The sequence below is a fragment of the Bubalus bubalis genome, chromosome 13, assembly GCF_019923935.1.
Source record: "Bubalus bubalis isolate 160015118507 breed Murrah chromosome 13, NDDB_SH_1, whole genome shotgun sequence".
Lineage (NCBI taxonomy): Eukaryota > Metazoa > Chordata > Mammalia > Artiodactyla > Bovidae > Bubalus > Bubalus bubalis.
This window is the reverse complement of record NC_059169.1, coordinates 59,853,037-59,871,418: the sequence shown is the minus strand read 5'-3', so window position 1 is coordinate 59,871,418 and position 18,382 is coordinate 59,853,037. Positions and strand designations below refer to the sequence as shown.

Here is an 18,382-nt window from a genome sequence, read left to right as displayed (position 1 = left end):
CTGGTTCATCTTAAACACTGGTAAAGCCACAATTAACTTGCTTTCTTGGGTAATGTCCCCAAAACTGACTTGATTTCCATTGTCCTTGATTCCTTATCAAAAAGAAATGTAATATACCCCTCTATGAAGTAACCTGTGGACAGTTAGACTTTCTGAAAGTAAAAATAAATTTCACAGTTAACGTGATCAATGACCACTCACTTTTATCAGCAGCTTTTGAGAAAATTTTTTTGATATTAACCACTTAATCAATTTACATCCAGACTTCTGTCTTGCTTGTGTTTGCTGTGAAGAAATATCTTACTTTATGTAATCAGCACAAAACAGTCATGTCATAGTTTTATGGGGAACACTGAGTCTTAATGTTTGGAGAGATTCGTTTTCTCCCAGTGGGCAGGATGATGAGAAAGTTTCCCTATGCTATTGCTATGTGCAGTGGCTTTGTTGTGGTCTAATTTTTACTAGCCCTGGGTGCTTGCTAAAAGAGAACTAGTGGTAAAGAATCTGCCTGCCAATGCAGGAGACATAAGAGACTCAGGTTCGATCCCTGGGTCGGGAAGATCCCCTGGAGGAGGAAATGGCAACCCACTTCAGTATTCTTGCCTGGAGAATCCCATGAACAGAGGAACCTGGTGGGCTACAGTCTATGGGATCGCAGAGTCGGACACGACTGAAGCAACTGAGCGCAATTATTTTTGAGTCTGCATGTGGTCTTTGAACAATATAAGCATGTGTAGTATAACTGAAAACTTTAGGATAAATTTAGCTTTGTTGGTCACTGGTGGTTTTACTTTCTTAGAATTGTAGTATAACATGGGCCCCTTAATTTTTCTGCTGAAGGACTAGTGGCAGTATAATGGAAAGAGCACATTTTGGGGGTAGGAAAATATTTGGTTTTTCATCCGAGAATCTAAACTACTGCTCCCACCCCGACTGGCTCCAGCACTGTGGTTTTTAGGCAGATCGTGTAACTTTTCTGAATCTCCATTTCCTCATCCAAATCTAGAGAAGGTAAACTGAGTCTGTTTCTGATGTGGATTCCTCTAAGGCAGGGTCTTTCAGCCTTAGCTCTATTGATATTTTAATCTGGGTAATTATTAAAAAATTTAACACTCAACTTGTTTTTATGTAAAAATGGGATATTTTGTTCATCATGGACTTTTTAACTTGAATTTTTAAAGTATAGTTGATTTACAATATTAGTTTCAGGTGTTCAGCATAGTGATTCAAAATGTTTATAGATTATACTCCATTTATCCTGGGGCTTCCCAGGTGATGCAGTGGTGAAGAATCCACCTGCCATTGCAGGAGACGTGGATTTGATCCCTGGGTTGGGAAGATGCCCTAGAGTAGGAAATGGCAACCCACTCCAGTATTTGTGCCTGAAAAACCCTATGGACAGAGGAGCCTGGCAGGCTATAGTCCACGGGGTTGCAAAGAGTCGGACATGACTGAACACACGTGCGCCTTACATTCCATTTAAGGTTGCAACATTTCGGCTAGATTCCCTATGCTGTACGATGTGTTCTGCTTGTTTATTATGCACAGTGGTTTATATGAGCTAGGTAGTTCTTTGTTGTGGGGGCCACCCTGAACGCTGAGGCCCGTTTAACAGCATCCCTGCCCTCCACCCACTGGAAGCCCTTGTTGAGACAACCACAAATGACCCTGTCCCTTGAGGACTTCAGCTCTAGGGAAAGTGGCTTTGGACTTCAAAATCCTACACAAAGAGAAGGAAGTATACTGGCACTTACTGAATGCATTCTAGTGAGCCGGCTCTGTGCTCTTCCTCAGGGATCATGATAATTCTCTCAACTCTTTTATTGGTGGGAAGGCGACGTGAAAGGTCATCTGACCAAGTTAAAAGGTTAATCAGAACTTCTGACAGACTCCAAAGCCCCCGTTCTTCTGTATGGGGTAGTAGAGTGACCATAGCATGCACTTACCCAGGCCGAGAAGTTGATCAGCACCGTCAACACACAGTTTCATCCTCACTGAAGACTGTAAATGTGAGTTCTCCGTATCTTTTCTCTGAAATTACCCATAAAGGTCAATCATGTTCAGCATTTGCTGTGTTTTCACCAGGCTGTACCCAGTTTTCCAACCCTGTACTTACATGAAACACTACAGCTTTTCTTTACTAAATAAATATTCTTAATCTGGTGTTTTCAAACCTGATCAAGATCAGAATCTTTCCTTGATATTCCCTAATATCAGTGCATTAGAAGGAGGCGAGGAATTATTTATTGAATGCTTTTGTTTGACAATTGCAATTGTTCCTTTGAAGAACAAGAAACAAGCTTGCCTTTTCTTTGACCAATATATTAGAAATAGTGATTCAGAACACTGGCTGTGTTTCGGAATTTCTCAGGGGCTTATAAAAATATGAACCCACCCTCAGAGATTCTGACTGAATTGGTCTGGATGGGAATGAAGCATCCAGATGACTGTAATGTATGAACTGAAGGACCACTGGACTGTGAGCCATCCTATGTGATAACTGACATCTCAGCCCTAAGAACTAGAAGTTTCATTTATGATCATTGATGCTGTATTTGAAGGATAAACTGATGTGCTTATCCATTTATGTGTTTCTGTACTTAGCTTTTTCTCACTGGCTATAGATGTTTACTACCCCTCACCCCAACAACTTCTGTACAAATACATCCTCCATCCCAGACATCTCCTACAAATATGGTTTTGTCTTTTATTATTAAAAATAAGTAAAGTGCAGATAATCAGAAAACAACCCCCTCTGTACTGAGTCTTGACTCCAGCTGAGTTAGAAGGCAGTTGGGCTTCCCTAGTGCAGAGTACATCATGCGAAATACCAGGCTGGATGAAGCACAAGCTGGAATCAAGATTTCTGGGACAAATATCAATAACCTCAGATATGTAGATGACACCACCCTTATGGCAGAAAGGGAAGAAGAACTAAAGAGCCTCTTGATGAAGGTGAAAGAGGTGAGTGAAAAAGTTGGCTTAAAACTCAACAACATTCAGAAAACTAAGATCATGGCATCTGGTCCCATCAGTTCAGTTCAGTTGCTCAGTCATGTCCAACTCTTTGTGACCCCATGAATCACAGCACGCCAGGCCTCCCTCTCCATCACCAACTGCCGGACTCCACCCAAACCCATGTTGATTGTCGCTGATGCCATCCAACCATCTCATCCTCTGTTGTCCCCTTCTCCTCCTGCCCTCAATCTTTCCCAGAATCAGGGTCTTTTCAAATGAGCCAGCTCTTCACATCATGTGGCCAAAGGATTGGAGTTTCAGCTTCAACATTGTCCCACCAATGAACACCCAGGACTGATCTCCTTTAGGATGGACTGGTTGGATCTCTTTGCAGTCCAAGGGACTCTAGAGTCTTCTCCAACACCATAGTTCAAAAGCACCAATTCTTTGGTGCTCAGCTTCCTTTATAGTCCAACTCCCACATCCATACATGACCACAGGAAAAACCATAGCCTTGACTAGACAGACCTTTGTTGACAAAGTGATGTCTCTGCTTTTTAATACGCTGTCTATGTTGGTCATAACTTTCCTTCCAAGGAGTAAGCGTCTTTTAATTTCATGGCTGCAATCACCATCTGCAGTGATTTTGGAGCCCAGAAAAATAAAGTCAGCCACTGTTTCCACTGTTTCCCCATCTATTTGCCATGAAGTGATGGGACCAGATGCCATGATCTTAGTTTTCTGAATGCTGAGCTTTAAGCCAACTTTTTCACTCTCCTCTTTCACTTTCAAGAGGCTCTTTAGTTCTTCTTCACTTTCTGCCACAAGGGTGGTGTCATCTGTCTCTGAGGTTATTGATATTTCTCCCAGCAATCTTGATTCCAGCTTGTGCTTCCTCCAGCCATCACTTCATGGCAAATAGATGGGGAAACTTTATTTTTGGGGGCTCCAAAATCACTGCAGATGGTGACTGCAGCCATGAAATTAAAAGACTCTTGCTCCTTGGAAGAAAAGCTGTGACCAATCTAGACAGCATATTAAAAAGCAGAGATATTACTTGACTGACAAAGGTCTGTCTAGTCAAAGCTATGGTTTTTCTGGTGGTCATGTATGGATGTGACAGTTGGCCTATAAAGAAGCTGAGCGCCGAAGAACTGATGCTTTGAACTGTGGTGTTGGAGAAGAATCTTGAGACTCCCTTGGACTGCAAGGAGATCAAACCAGTCCGTCCTAAAGGAAATTAGTCCTGAATATTCATTGGAAGGACTGATGCTGAAGCTGAAACTCCAATACTTTGGCCACCTGATGAGAAGAACCCACTCATTGGAAAAGATACTGATGCTGGGAAAGATTGGAGGTGGGAGGATAAGGGGACAACGGAGGATGAGATGGTTGGATGGAATCACTGACATGATGAACATGAGTTTGAGCAAACTCTGGGAGTTGGTGATGGACAGGGAAGCCTAGCAGAGTCGGACACGACTGAACTGAACTGAACAGTGGCTCAAATGGTAAAAAATCTGTCCGTGATGCAGGAGACCCAAGTTCGATCCGTAGGTTGGGAGATCTGGAAAAGGAAATGGCGACCCACTCCAGTGTTCTTGCCTGGAGAATTCCATGCACAGAGGAGCCTAACTGACTACAGTCCAAAGAGTTGGACACGACTCAGTGACTAACATACACACACACTGGATGGTAAAGTAAGTGTTTGTGTGGCTTTTTCATCAAGCACTCGTTGCTTTACCTTCTGGCTCCACTTTTTACACTCAGCACGGCCTTGGCATTGGTTTTCCCCGGGCAGTTTCCTCTGTGAGATGGGTTTGTCTCTCTGTGAAGTGATTGTAAGGATTAAAGGAGAGAAGTGTTTGGTGGTGTTCAGTTCAGTTCAATTGCTCAGTCGTGTCTGACTCTTTGTGACCCCATGGACTGCAGCATGCCAGGCTTCCCTGTCCATCACTAACTCCTGGAGCTTGCTCAAACTCATGTCCATCGAGTCAATGATGCCATCCAACCATCTCATCCTCTGTTGTCCCCTTCTCCTCCTGCCTTCAATCTTTCCCAGCATCAGGGTCTTTTCCAATGAGTCAGCTCTTTGCATCAGGTGGTGAAAGTATTGGAGTTTCAGCTTCAGCATCAGTCCTTCCAATGAATATTCAGGACTGATTTCCTTTAGGATTGACTGGTTTGATCTCCTTGCTCTCCAAGGGACTCTCAAGAGTCTTCTCCAACACCACAGTTCAAAAGCATCAATTCTGCTCTCAGCTTTCCTTATGGTCCAACTCTCACATCCATACATGACTACTGGAGAAATCATAGCTTTGACTAGATGGACCTTTGTAGGTCAAGTAATGTCTCTGCTTTTTAATATGCTGTCTAGGTTGGTCATAACTTTTCTTCCAAGGAGCCAGCGTCTTTTAATTGGTGATGTTGACTCAGGGCAGACACCCGGTGAAGGTTACCATAGCCATGACCAGAGGGCTCTGTCTTCTGTCTGGCCCTTGCTAGTTTTCTTTTTCACCGTCAGTGTATATCCTGTTTACTCCTCACCTCCCACCACTGCACACACACACAAACACACCAGTTTTTTAAAAAATTCTTCCCTTTAATGTTTTCTGTGGAACGTGTGGCTTTTTAAATGACACAGGCAGTCAGCTCATGCCTTTCTTCCTGCTCGGTGAACCAACCAGCCACTCACTATGGGTTTAGTGGAAACGCAGCATCTGCTTTCACTGCCCAGGGCTACCTCTCTGCTAACCACTTCCAGGCCAGGGAATGTTCAGAAAGCCAGATGGGGTCACAGATGTCTCTGGGGAATCACGCCGACTTGACAGTCCATAAACAGGGGACAATATCTTCCCAGTTCCAAAGATGGTGATTGTCAGAATTGGTGGATTGTCTATTAACATAAAAACCTTCTCTGCAAGAGCCGCTTTGATAATCTTCTTTTCCTTTCAAATGATAACAGTCCCAGAGTAGCATTCTTTTTTTTAATGCTCCACCTTTTAATTTAGAGAAGTTGAAAGCTTAGTGCGCTGAACCCAGGACCAGTTACTGCAAGACTCACCCAACATCTTCACCACAAAGCCTCTTAGCATAGGGACCTCGTCTTCCCAGCAGCAAGTCTGGTTTCAAGTCTGAGGACTCTCTTGTGGGCATGATAGTATTATCAGGTTCAATGTCCCCCAAATGTCCTTTACAACTATTTTTTTGGATTCAAGATACAATCAGGGATTATATGCTTCATTTGGTTTTCATAATCTGCTCAACACTTTTTAAAAATGAAACCAGTCTTGTTTCAGAATTTGGGGCATTTTATAGCAATATTATAGGTGACTCAGTGGTAAAGAATCTGCCTGCTAAGCAGAAGATGCAGGTTTGGAGGAAATGGCAACCCACACTAGTATTCTTGCCTGGGAAATCCAGTGGACAGAGGCGCCTTGCAGGGTACAGGCCAAGGGGTTGCAAAGAGTTGGACACGATTTAGCAACTAAACAACAGCAAAAATAGCAGTACTAGATGTAAATGTTTTGCCTAAAGGATAGCTTTATTAGAAGAACTAGCAAAAAAAAAAAAAAAAAAAAGAAGAAGAAGAACTAGCAGATGGTCTTTATCAAATAATTTTTGTTAGTACTTCTATCCACTTAAATAGACAAAAGCAGCATTACATGTGGCTCATCAACCAAAAGGTTCATATAAAATTTGTAGAATGTACTTGTTAAATTACATCTTTATAAAAGCCACTGGGTTGATCCAGTGATAAGGTCATAAACTTTCTTCCACTAGGATGCAATATATGACCAGGCATAAACAGTCCCAATGCTTAACAGCCACAAAAATAAGATCTAGGCCAACAAGGACTTATCGTATAGCACAGGGAACTCTGCTCAGTATTCTATAATAACCTATATGGGAAAAGAATTTGAAAAAGGATAGATACTTGTATATGCATAACTGAATCACTCTGCTGTACACCTGAAACGGACACAGCATTGCTAACCAACTATACTCCATATAACATAAAACATTTTTAAATTATTTAAAAACTAGAATAGAAGATCTCTGCTTGACAATTGCTATTGTTTTAATGGAACATAGGTGTGTGCCCTGCACATAGCTGATCTACACACTTCCCACGAACAGCTAATGTGTTCTGGTCATGCTCACCAGGAGTGCTTGTCTTCCTGGAATTTCTCTCTGCCCGGCAGCCCTGGGCCCTCTGGAGGGGCCGTTGCCTTCATGACACTAAGCAGGCCTCCAGGTTTATGGTGCATCATTAAAGAGCTTGCAAAACACAGAAAACGAAGCCCCTGCCCTTCCCCACTGTGCTTGCTGAAGTTTTGCTTCCTGGGTGGGACGGGAAGCCCCCAGCAGACACATACCTCCCTGTGTCAAAGAGTCCAGAGAACATTTGTGATGGGGACCCTCCTGGGGACCAAATATGCCCAGGGGTGGGCTCTGTAAGAGCTCGGCCACTGCCCTGAAAGTGGTGGGTGGGGTAGAGGGGAGGTCACTTCTCAGAACAGGGGGCTGCAGCTCCCAGAAGAGGAAACACACACACACACCTCACTGGCCCCACCTCCCACAGCCAGACCCCTTTACTCCCTCCCTAGGCCTCTCTCTCCCCAGGAATCCTGGCCAAACCTGCCAACATCCCTTAACTCTCCCTGGGGAGCTCCCTTTGTGTCTGCTCCTGACTCAATGGGCATGAATCTGAGCAAACTCCAGGAGATAGTGAAGGACAAAGGAGCCTAGCTGGTGTGCTGCAGTCCATCGGGCTACAAAGAGTCAGGCATCACTGAGCAACTAAACAACAGCAATAACAGTGATCTCTTTACATTTCTCTCTCCCAGTGCGCTGTGTGCTCCTAAGACAGGAAGAGAGTTTCTTATACTATCCATGTCCTCCAGAGCTTAGGGTACAGCCTGATGCATAGGTGAAATGTTAACTAAAGGAATAAATGAAATAATAACAGGTGCTGGCCAGATACCACATTCTTTGCCTTCTTTTTTATTAAAAAAATATTCATTTATTTGGCTATGCCAGGTCTTAGTTGCAGCACACAGGATTTTTTTTTTTTTTTAGTTACGGCATGTGGGATCTAGTTCCCCAACCAGGATTGAACCCCAGCTCCCTGCATTGGGAGCATGGAGTTTTAGCCACTGGACCACAGGGAAGTCCCTCTCACATTCTTGAGAAGGAAAACCATGTCCCATTCTAGAAACCTTGGAGTCTGTATTCATTTCCCGAGGCTGGTGTAACCAGTAAACACAAACTGTGTGGCTTAGAACAACAGAGATTTATTCTCCTACAGATCTGGAAGCCTGAAGTCTCAAATCAAGTTGTTGGTAGGCCCCGGTTCCCTCCAAGGGCAGAATTTCCCTTTCCTCCTCCAGCCTCTGGTGGCTCCAGGCATTCTCTGGCTTGTATTCCCTCTTTTCCTCTGTTTCTCCCTCACCTTTTCCCTTTTGTGTCCCTGCCATCTCCCTTTGCCTCTCATAAGGACCCTGGCAATGGCCTTGGGGACCCACCTGGAAAATCCTTAGTAAAATCATCCCATGAGCCTGAATTAAACACATGTGCAAAGACTTATTTCCCAATAGGGTCACATTCACAGCTTCCAGGAATTGGAACTTGTTATCTGTGGCTGGCCATGATTCAGTTCATACAGTGCTCCACCGTGAAAGAAAAAAATATTGCCTGTATCTTTCTTGCAATGTTTTCCTGCCTGTGCTTCACCAGAGAGACATCTCCCAGATGCAGTGTGCTTGCTTTGGTTTTGTCTAGGAAAATTAAGCTAGTAACACCTTTGATTGTCATAAAGATGCACACAGATGGCATCATTCTTCATGAGAGTCCACGAATAGGAGGTAGAAGGAAGAAGGGAGGCTGATGGGTGAGTTTCAGGATGGGAGGTCCAGGAAGGTGTGATAAGCTACAAAATATTCTCTTGGGGTTCTTGAAACCGAGGGGAGGGTGGGCCCAGGTTTCACCTGAGCTCAGCAAGGGCGGGGGTGGTGGTGGTGTGTGAGGGATGGAGGGAAGATGATGATGGTCCCTGGAAGGGGTCCCCAAGCAGTCAGGTTTCAGGAAACACAGAGTGGCCTCCAGGATCTAGAAGAATGATCCTGGCCCCATCCTGAATCTCAGAGGGACCTGACCACGCTTTCAGGAACTGTAGCCAGGCTCCTCCTGAGCATCTGAAGTGGAAAAAAGACCACAGTCCCTCCTTGATGGGCCCCTGTTTTCGTTATTTTTTCTTTCTTTTTGGCCGCACCATGCAGCGGTGCAGGATTTTAGTCTCCCAACCAGGGATCAAACCCGTGCCCCCTGCAGTGGAAGCTCCAAGTGCTAATCACTTGACCTCCCACAAGTCCTGATGGGGCCCTATTTTCTACCAAATAGGGGTAGAAAAAACAAACAGCTTGTGTCCTGAGGCTTAGCCAAGAAGTGCTCCTTTGGGTTGTCCAGACAGGAGGAGAGAAGACAGTCTAATCCTATGATACCACTGATTAGCCACCAGGATCCTGACTAGCCTTCATAACTGATGGCAGGTCACTCACACCAGGACTGTCAGGCTCACAAACTTGGGGTCAGATCTGGGGAGGAGGAGGCAATTCCCCACTCAGGAGCCAGGACAGACAAAAGTCAGATGTTCACTCCTTTGTTTCATGACTTTGCCCTGTTTTTTTCCAACAAGGCCAGACCAATTGGAAGCAGCATCTGGAATCCTGTTTGGCTTGATTTATAAGATAGGTTTCACTCTGAACACCGCTGACTTTGTATAATGGTGTTATTTCCTCATGGGATTAGTTAACAGAGGCAACACAGCCCTCAGCGAAACAACGCTGAGCTCTCAGTTGAAAACAGTACCAGGCAGGCAGGCTAGGACCCTGAGGATTAAACTCTAAATGCTCTGGTTCAAAAATCAAGGATTAGAAACGAATATTTCATTAAAATAGAAATCCAGTTTAAAGGTTTATGAAAAGTAGGGTGGAAAAAGAGGTCTGGACAAGTTAGGCTGATTGCTCAAAGATCTAGAAACAGAGAAGGGAAACCTGTCTGCTCCCCCACTGCCTTTTTAACAGCTGAAGAAATTAAGGCAGAAGGATAAAGTCATAATTTGCTCTGGCCCATTAGCAAGTTGATGCCAGAGCTGGGACTGGGTCCCCTCTGTGCCTCTGGAGCCTGGATTCAGTGTGAAGGAGAAAACTCAGAATTCAAACCCAGGTCAGGAAGGAAGGAAGGAAAAGCAGACCGAGGGGGATGGGGAGGGAAGGGGTAGGCAGACAGAAACAGTCTCATAGTCCGAGACAATGCAACTTGATCATAGACTTTAAGACACTGTGTCTGTGCACACAATGTCCTGTTCTTTTCTTTCTGGGTAACAGTGACCGCAGGGCCTTTTCATCCCCATGGCTCTGTTTTTTTTTTTTTTTTTTTTTTAATTTTAATTTTTTGGCCCAGTGGCATGTGGGATCTTAATTCCCTGATCAGGGATCAAACCCTTGTCTCCTGCATTGGAAGCTCAAAGTTTTAATTGCTGAACCATCGGGGCAGCCCCAGAAGAGCCATTCTAAAGGAACCAGCCCCAGACTTCAGTTGGTTAGGCCGAAGTAAGTGCAGACCTGGGGATCTGCCAGCCAGTGCCTTTGCTGGGAATCTGGGACTTGGAACCTGAGAGAACTCGAAGTCCGTCTCTCTGTGAAGCTAAGGCTGCAGATTAAACCTGGAAATTGTTGTGGCCCTGTTTCCTGCAACGTGGAGGGAACTGGTCTGCAGAGAGAAGACAGGCAGCACGGCAGGGGCGAGAGCTGGAAGGACAGTCCTGATGGGGTTTTTAAATTCCTAGTCATAGTTTTTCCTGAAGTTCTAGGAGTCTATATATATATATATATATATATATATATATTGGCCTAAGTTTGTTTAGCTTGGATTTCCTTGTGGGTAAGTCCTCACTGATGTGAAGGTTCTCCACAAGCACGAGCTGGAGGGGCCCAGGTCTGGATTCCTGGCTAATTGGGTCAGAAAGATCCTGGAGGAAATCAGACAATTTAACTTGGTAGCAGAGCAGCTGGCAATTCAGACACATGTGAACTGTCAGTCATGGTGGGGGTGGAGGCAGGGCTGGGAGTCCTAAAAAGTGCCCAGTGAGGATCCAGTAGTCTTGGCAAGGATGGTCTGTCAAGGGGGATTGAAGTCCCTAAGTTCTTGAGGTGTGGGGTTAGAGGAGTCTGATAAATGAGCAGGAAGTCAGGGCAATCTCGCCCCTAGTATTTGGGGGATCCAGGACAAGAGTACAGATGGAGACCCAGTTTTTAAACATTAAGTGTCAAGTTAACAAACTTAAATAAAATATTTAATACATGGTAAGTGTTCGGTCTTTCTACCTTAGCCATTCCGTGACGCCCTGGAAGGCCAGTTTGGATGTAGAATTCTTGGGGTCCTCATAGTTCCATGGCGGATCTGGCAATGCACGGACAGTCGGCCCCTGGATCCCAGACCTTGGCTGGCCCTCCTTCTCCCTGCACCGTGAGGACCTCGGCATGAATATGCAGGCACCCCCCAGCCAGAATGTCCAATATCTGTCTGCACCCAGCAAACACCGTCCCTCAGCCACCTTGAGAGCCTGGGACCGTGTAGTACTCTGTGGATGGACAGGTCCTGGGGAAGCTGCTCAGGCTCTGAACGTGGACTCGGGGCCACTTGGGCATGAGATCTCAAATTCCCGAGATCTGCAGCATGGTCTAGAAGTGGGTATATGCTCTGGGGGGATGCTTCTCCTTGGTCCTGTAGAGCCCAGGTCCAGTGAAATAGGCCTGGCTAGGACAGCACCATCCTGCCCCTCTGAGAAGGATAAGGTCATGGGCTGACCCAAGGCGGGTGAGTTGGTTCTAGAACATGCTGGACTGGGGGAGGTGGGCAGGAGGCTTCCCAGCTGTGCGGTTGTGGGCTCTCTTTGCTACAAGGTCTTTGTAAAATGATGGCTCTGAGTCAGAGTAGAGATTAATAATCCACTGTTTGGGGCCAAATTTAAGTTTGAATTTTGAGGGCTTTTAATCCCTTTGCTGTGTGATTTTGGGCAAAGTATTTAATTTCTCTGAGGACTGATTTTCTCATCTGTAAAGTGCAGACATACCCTCTCCAGGCGGCTTTGAGGATTAAATGATGTCCATGAAGAGATCAGCGCTCTGTAACCGGCAGCAGCTGTGTTGTTATTCTTTTCCTACTATTGTTGAGATGGCTCACAGCTCTGAAGTGACTGCTCTAGGGCCATGCTTGGAAAGGAGAGACCATTGGCCCTCCGATGTTATTCCCTCTTCTCCGAGAGTCACTGCTGTTGATAGTCAGGGGCCTGGGCTCTGATTTCCTTGTATCATTTACTTGACTGTGAACCACTGGCAAATCACTTTGCTTCCTGGAGCCTCAGTGTCCCTGTTGGAAAAATGGGACAATAACTGCATCCATTCCTGACATTGCTATTAGGAGTGAGCGAGATGATCCATCTAAGATCTTAACCAAGGTTTGCCGGGCACAAAGCAGGCTTTCAAAGCTGTTATTTACTTTTCAACACCTCCCTTCTCTCTCCTGCTGTCCTCGGCCCAGCTGTGGGCAGCTGCTGTTGTGATATTCAGGGTTCTAGGGGAGCTGTTTCAGGACCCATTTGTCCTGGGCAATCTTCACTCCATGGAATAACAGCTTCTGAGGAAGGAAGACCTCGAATCTGATTTGTTTGCTTAAGTCCAAGCTCTAATTGCTTTGGGAAAAGGCCCGTGTTGGCTGAAATCATTTCTTGTTTTGTTCTTTTTTGGCCCCTGTCGGGCAAAGCTTAATCTCAGTCAGACTTCTTGATTAACCGGGGAAGAAGAATTTGCCAAGGAAAGAAAACAGCAGGCTGGTTTCTTCAGAACTCAAACGAGGAAACTGCTATGTGATCAGTACGCTTTCTGGGCAGCCTCACTTCCTTCTTTTTCTTGTGTAAGAAAATCTAAGTTAAACATATCTGCACCAAGGATGGACAAATCCAGCTTCTCTGGGAGCGCTGATAGGCAGGGGACCTGGTGGCACTGGAGGCTCTGGTAGATGCTGGGGGTCCCCAGCGCAGGTGTGCCCCGGGGAGGCTTGCTCTGCTCCAAGGGCGGCCTGGAGGAAAGGAAGCAGGTGAGTGCAGATTCCTCAGGCACCTGGGGGCTCACTGCTGCCCCCTGCTTCCACGTGAGCCCTGGTCGAGCACCGTGGGCCCCATCATCAAAGCAGGTTGTCCACTTGCAAAGACATGTAAACACTGATTCTTTCTACTTGATCCTCCATCACCAGGTCTTTCCTCCTGTTGATCTCTGAACACGTTGAAAAGCCATCTACTTCCACTTCTCAAACACCTTCCTTTCACGTCCAGGTCCCTGCCACCGTCACCTTTGCCCAGTTCTGTGCCAACCCAGCTCAGAGCTCCCAGAAGCTCCCCTTTCTGCCTTGCCTGGGGCCATGCTCTGCCTTTATTTCTCTCTCTCTCTCTCTCTCTAAGTTTTAATTGGGGTAAAATATGCTTCCCTAGTGGCTCAGATGGTAAAAAATTCTACCTCCAATGCAGGAGACCTGGATCCGATCCCTGGGGTGGGAAGATACCCTGAAGAAGGGCATGGCAACCCACTCCAGTATTCTTTCCCAGAGAATCCCATGGACAGAGGAGCCTGGCAGGCCACAGTCCATGAGGTTGCAGAGTTGGACATGACTGAGTGACTAACACAACGCAGAACATAAAATTACCATCTTAGCCACCTTAAGTGCACAGCTCTGTGGCATTAAGTGCTTTCACATGGTCATGCAACCATCACCACTGTCCATCTCTGGAACACTTGTCATCTTGCAAAATTGAAACTCTGTACTCAGTAAAAAAGAATTTGCCCTTCTCCTCCCCACTAGCCCCTGGCAATCACCATTCCACTTTTTCACTTTCTGTGAGTTTGACTACTCTAGAAACCTTGTGTAAGTGGAATTACACAGCATTTGTCCTTCTATAACTGGCTTATCTTCCTGAACATAATGTCCTCATGGTCCACCTGTGTTGTAGCAGCTCTTCCTTCTCTTAGGGTTTCCTTTGGAATGGCTGCACCCTTCCTGTCTTTAGGGTCTGAGTGTGAACTCCTTTCTTCCAGGAGGCCTCCTCGACCCCTGCCACTGGTGCTCCCACAATGCTTTGTACCCTCCTTCAGGGATATCCAGGCAGAGTAGGGGCGGAGCCGAGAGACCCCTCTGCCCTCCCAAGCACAGATCCTCAGGGCACAGGCTCCTCTGCATTCCTGGCTATATCCCAGGGTCCCATCACAGCCCCGTGCCCAGCAGAGCAGAGCGGACCACAGCAAACAGTGCAGAGTGAATGCTGAACACACTTTTCCTAAAATATTCACTGACAGTTTCTACTGACAATTTCTCACAAACCTTGAGACCAAATTAGCACATACTTGGCCTATCGGGGCCTGGGGAATCTTAACCAGCACAAGGTTTGTCTCTAAGGCACAACTCTGCACCCGATCACCGATTCTCTGGCCTTTCCCTCAACCCTGCTCTGTTAGCACCCACTGCTTCTTGGGGAGCCCAGTGGTGTCTCCAGCCCTGAGTTCCAGGCGCAGTCTCTGTCACCCACTCGCCTCCTGGTGTGTGTTTGTGGAGGTGGTCTCCCCATCTGTCTCTCCTGGCCTCACTTCACCCTGCACAGCCTGGAAAGCGCCCACTCCTGGCCACCTCTCTACCCCTGTTCACTCCAGGAACCCCGGCCCTGGTGTGTCTCAGCGAGTAACACTGACGCCGTCACTCAGGGCTGCCCTCTGGGGAGGAGTCCTCATTCCGCAGTAATCTGCCCACTGCCAACAGCTTCTACTTCCTTCTTTTCTATGCTCATACAGAAGCCTTTCTCCAAGGCCTGGTCCTTTCACTGTGAGGGAGTGGACAGACGGTGGGGCCATGTTCCTGCCTTCCCATTGACCAGTGGTTTAACTTTAGGCAAATCACAATTCATCCCTAAGGCTTGGTTTCCTCATCTTTAGGTAGAGATAACAAGGAGTATGCACCACACAGACTTCGAGAATGATCTTATGATTACTGAGGGGAAGGATGGGAGGAAGGGATAGTTAGGTAGTTTGGGATGGACATGTACACACTGCTGTGTTTAAAATGGATAACCAGGGGCTTCCTTGGTGGTTCAGTGTAAAGAATCTGTCTGCCAATGCAGGAGACCTGGGTTCAATCCCTGATCCAGGACGATCTCACATGTCATGAAGCAGTTAATTCTATGAGCCACAACTATTGAGCCTGTGCTCTAGAGCCTGGGAGCCGCAACTCCTGAGCCCACTTGTCACAGTTACTGAAGCCTGTAGACCCTAGAGCCCGTGCTCTGCAATAAAAGAAGCCACCACCGTGAGAAGCCCACGCACCAATAGAGAGTAGCCCTGACTCGCCACAACTAGAAAAAAGCCCACGTGTAACAACAAAGACCCAGCACAGCCAAAAATAAATAAAAATTAAAAACTAAAATAAAGTAAAATAAAATGGATAATCAATAAGGATCGACTGTATAGCACAAGGAACTCTGCTCAATGTTATGTGGCATTCTGGATGGGAGGGGAGTTAAGAGGAGAATAGATACCTGTATGACCCAGTCCCTTTGCTGTTCGCTTGAAACTATCACAACACTGATAATTGGCTATACTCCAATACAAAATAAAATTAAAGATAAAAAGGAGTACGTCCCCAGAAGCCTGTGAGGATGAAGCCAAGTCATGGAGCAGTTCCCCACCTTGCTGTCAGTTATGGGCCTGGTGGAAGACTCTGGACAGGGGTTGACCCTGGAGGAGGCTGGTGCTGTTGGAGGAGGTCGGGCTGCACGGAGGTGGAGCTGGTGCAGGTGAGGTAGCGCTAACCTGGGAGACTAACCACGAAGACACCACCTGCCTCCTCCCACGTTTTCCCTCCCTGGCCTCCGTGCTGTGGCCAAACTCTCCACAGAAAGCATCCATCTGATTTCTAGGGACTCCTTGCTGCTCAGGGGATCACGTGTGGTGGACACTCTGTTGACTGAACTGATGGACTGACGGACTCTGTAAACACCCTGCGAAATGCCCACAGAATGCTCTAGACACTCACGTCTGCTAGATGGTACTTCTGCTCCCAAAGGCTGGGAGTTGAGTCGTGTACTTAACAAGAATCAGCTGTGTTTGCTCCCAAACTTGTGAATGCCAGTTGTACATTTTATTGTGATCATAAACGTATTTAAACAAAATGAAAATTGATGAGATTAGTGTGAAAGAACTTTGTGAAAACTAAGATGAATACTTGGAAAAGACTAGATGAAGGGTCATGTTGAATTGAGGATAGATGAGACAACTGTTAAAGCTTGAGGGAAATTATAAAGAGAAAAAACTAGAAGTCTAGTGCTCTCTCATTGCTTTGCAAATATCTTTAAGTTCTAGCTCTACTTTAAAAAAAGCAGAAACTGAAAACGATAAATAATGCATTTATGGCAGACTGTGTTGAACTTGCCTCTTATGCGAAGAAAAAGCCTTGGCCCTACATCAAAAGATTGGGGATGACTGTACGTTCTATTCTTGCAAATTGAAGTAAAATGTTTACAGGATGTACATATCATGTTTTAATGGCCCCTTGCTTTAACATCTGTATTTTTAAATTAACCCAACAAGCACTGATATTGATCCAGCTGGGTGAGAGGGTTTCTGCCGTTCAGCCTCCTGTTTGGGGCCCTCCAAGCAGCCCCATTCTGTCCTCACTCACTGCACACATCTCCCACTTTCTCTTCCACTCATTTAGCCCCTCACTGAAGATTGACTGAGAATCAGAACCAGCTCTGAGTTCAGAGCCGACTTCTCTTGCTGTCTCTACCTGGAGACGGTGGAAGCCAGAGAGTGTAAGAGTGTGCCTGGCCCCTCCTGCTGCATGGGAGCTGCTTGTCTATGGTGTCGTGGAGTCTTTCCCCACTTGACAGCCCACCACACTTTCAGTGCTTTGGATAGAATTGGGTCCCAGCCCGAATTCACATGTTGAAGCCCTATCCCCCAATGAGATGGTATTTGGAGGTGGGGGCCTTTGGGAGGTAATTAGGGTTGATGGGGTTGTGGGGCTGGGGCCCTTCTGATAGAATTAGTGGCTTCACAGGAGGAGGAGGGGATAGAGGTTGCTCTGTCTCCACCCTGTGAGGACACAGAGAAAGTGCCAGCCTGCCAGCTAGGAAGAAGGCCCTCCTGCACCTGGAACGGAATTGGTGGTGACCATGAACTTGGCCTTCCAGCTTCCAGGACTGTGAGAAGTAAATGTCTGTTTCTTGAGCCGCCTAGTCTCTGGTATCTTGTCACAGCAGCCAGGGCAGGCTAACACTCTGAGGCCCCTAAGACCACAGCAGGTCCTGGGGACGTATGTAGAGGATGTCTATGATCCTGCTGCCACCATCGAGGAAGATGCTGTCGGTGATGCCACACCCTCAAACCCCCAAGGGTCCCCCTTCCTTCCCAGTCTCAGACTCCAACACACTGGCAACATTCACCATCTCATGAGACCACAGACCCACAGGGAAATCTGCAGATGTACAGTCAGGGAGTTGATTGTACAATCAGGGAGTCTCACCTGAGGTCACAGTGTTTTCAAAGACACACCTGTGACTGTAACCAAAGCCCATGACATGTTCTGATAAGCCAAGTGGTCTCCCAAATAAAATTTTAAATTCAAGACTCTGCTGTGAAATGCATGATGAATGATGTTTCTATGTATGACACCCTCTGACTCTGATGGCATCCAGAGCATTTAACTATTTGACCTCCCAGAACAGAGATTTCTAGTTGTCTACCCTAACCCTCTCCTGCCGTTCTCCTTAGTTACAGAATTCCCAGCCTCTCCTGCAGGGAGATGTGGCCATGTGACTAAGTTCTGGCCACCAAGACATGAGCAGAAGTGTTCAGGACATCCTGGAAAAGTCAGTAAAGGGGATTGATCTGATTGGAAAGTGCACCCTCTCTGTCGTGGACCCCTGATTTGCATGCCATTTCTTCCCGCTGCCTGGAGTGTGGGTGAAGCAGGAGGCCCCAGCAGCTGTCTGGACCATACAGCACTGTGAACCTGGAAGCCAGAGCTGAGAGGGGGCAGAGGCATACAGAAGGGGCCTGGGCTCATGACCACGGAGCCACTGCACCGAGAAAGTGGGAACGTTGAGGTGGGGGGCAGGGGTCATCCCTCATGCAGGTGCACGACCTTGATCTTAGCCCCGTGATGAGAGTAGTGGCGGGGAACACTGAAGGGATCATTTCTATAGTTGCCTTGGTGATGGGCCCTCAAGAAGCCCGGTGTGGGGCCTGGGGAACTGGAGTGAGTTGTTATTCACTCCCCTTACTTCTCTTTAGAAGCCAGGCTCCAGTTTGGGGAGAAGGTG

At 46.6% G+C, this 18,382-nt stretch overlaps 1 protein-coding gene across 1 annotated transcript in view; it reads right to left on the bottom strand.

Moving 5' to 3' along the window:
- Window positions 1-12,890: 12,890 nt before the first annotated feature.
- Window positions 12,891-18,382, bottom strand: part of LOC102406344 (WD repeat-containing protein 49-like) — a 45,015-nt gene continuing 39,523 nt past the window's right edge. The window contains exon 20 of the mRNA XM_044926888.1: window positions 12,891-13,098. Coding sequence (XP_044782823.1) covers window positions 12,891-13,098 — 208 coding nt within the window. The remainder of the gene's footprint in view (window positions 13,099-18,382) is intronic.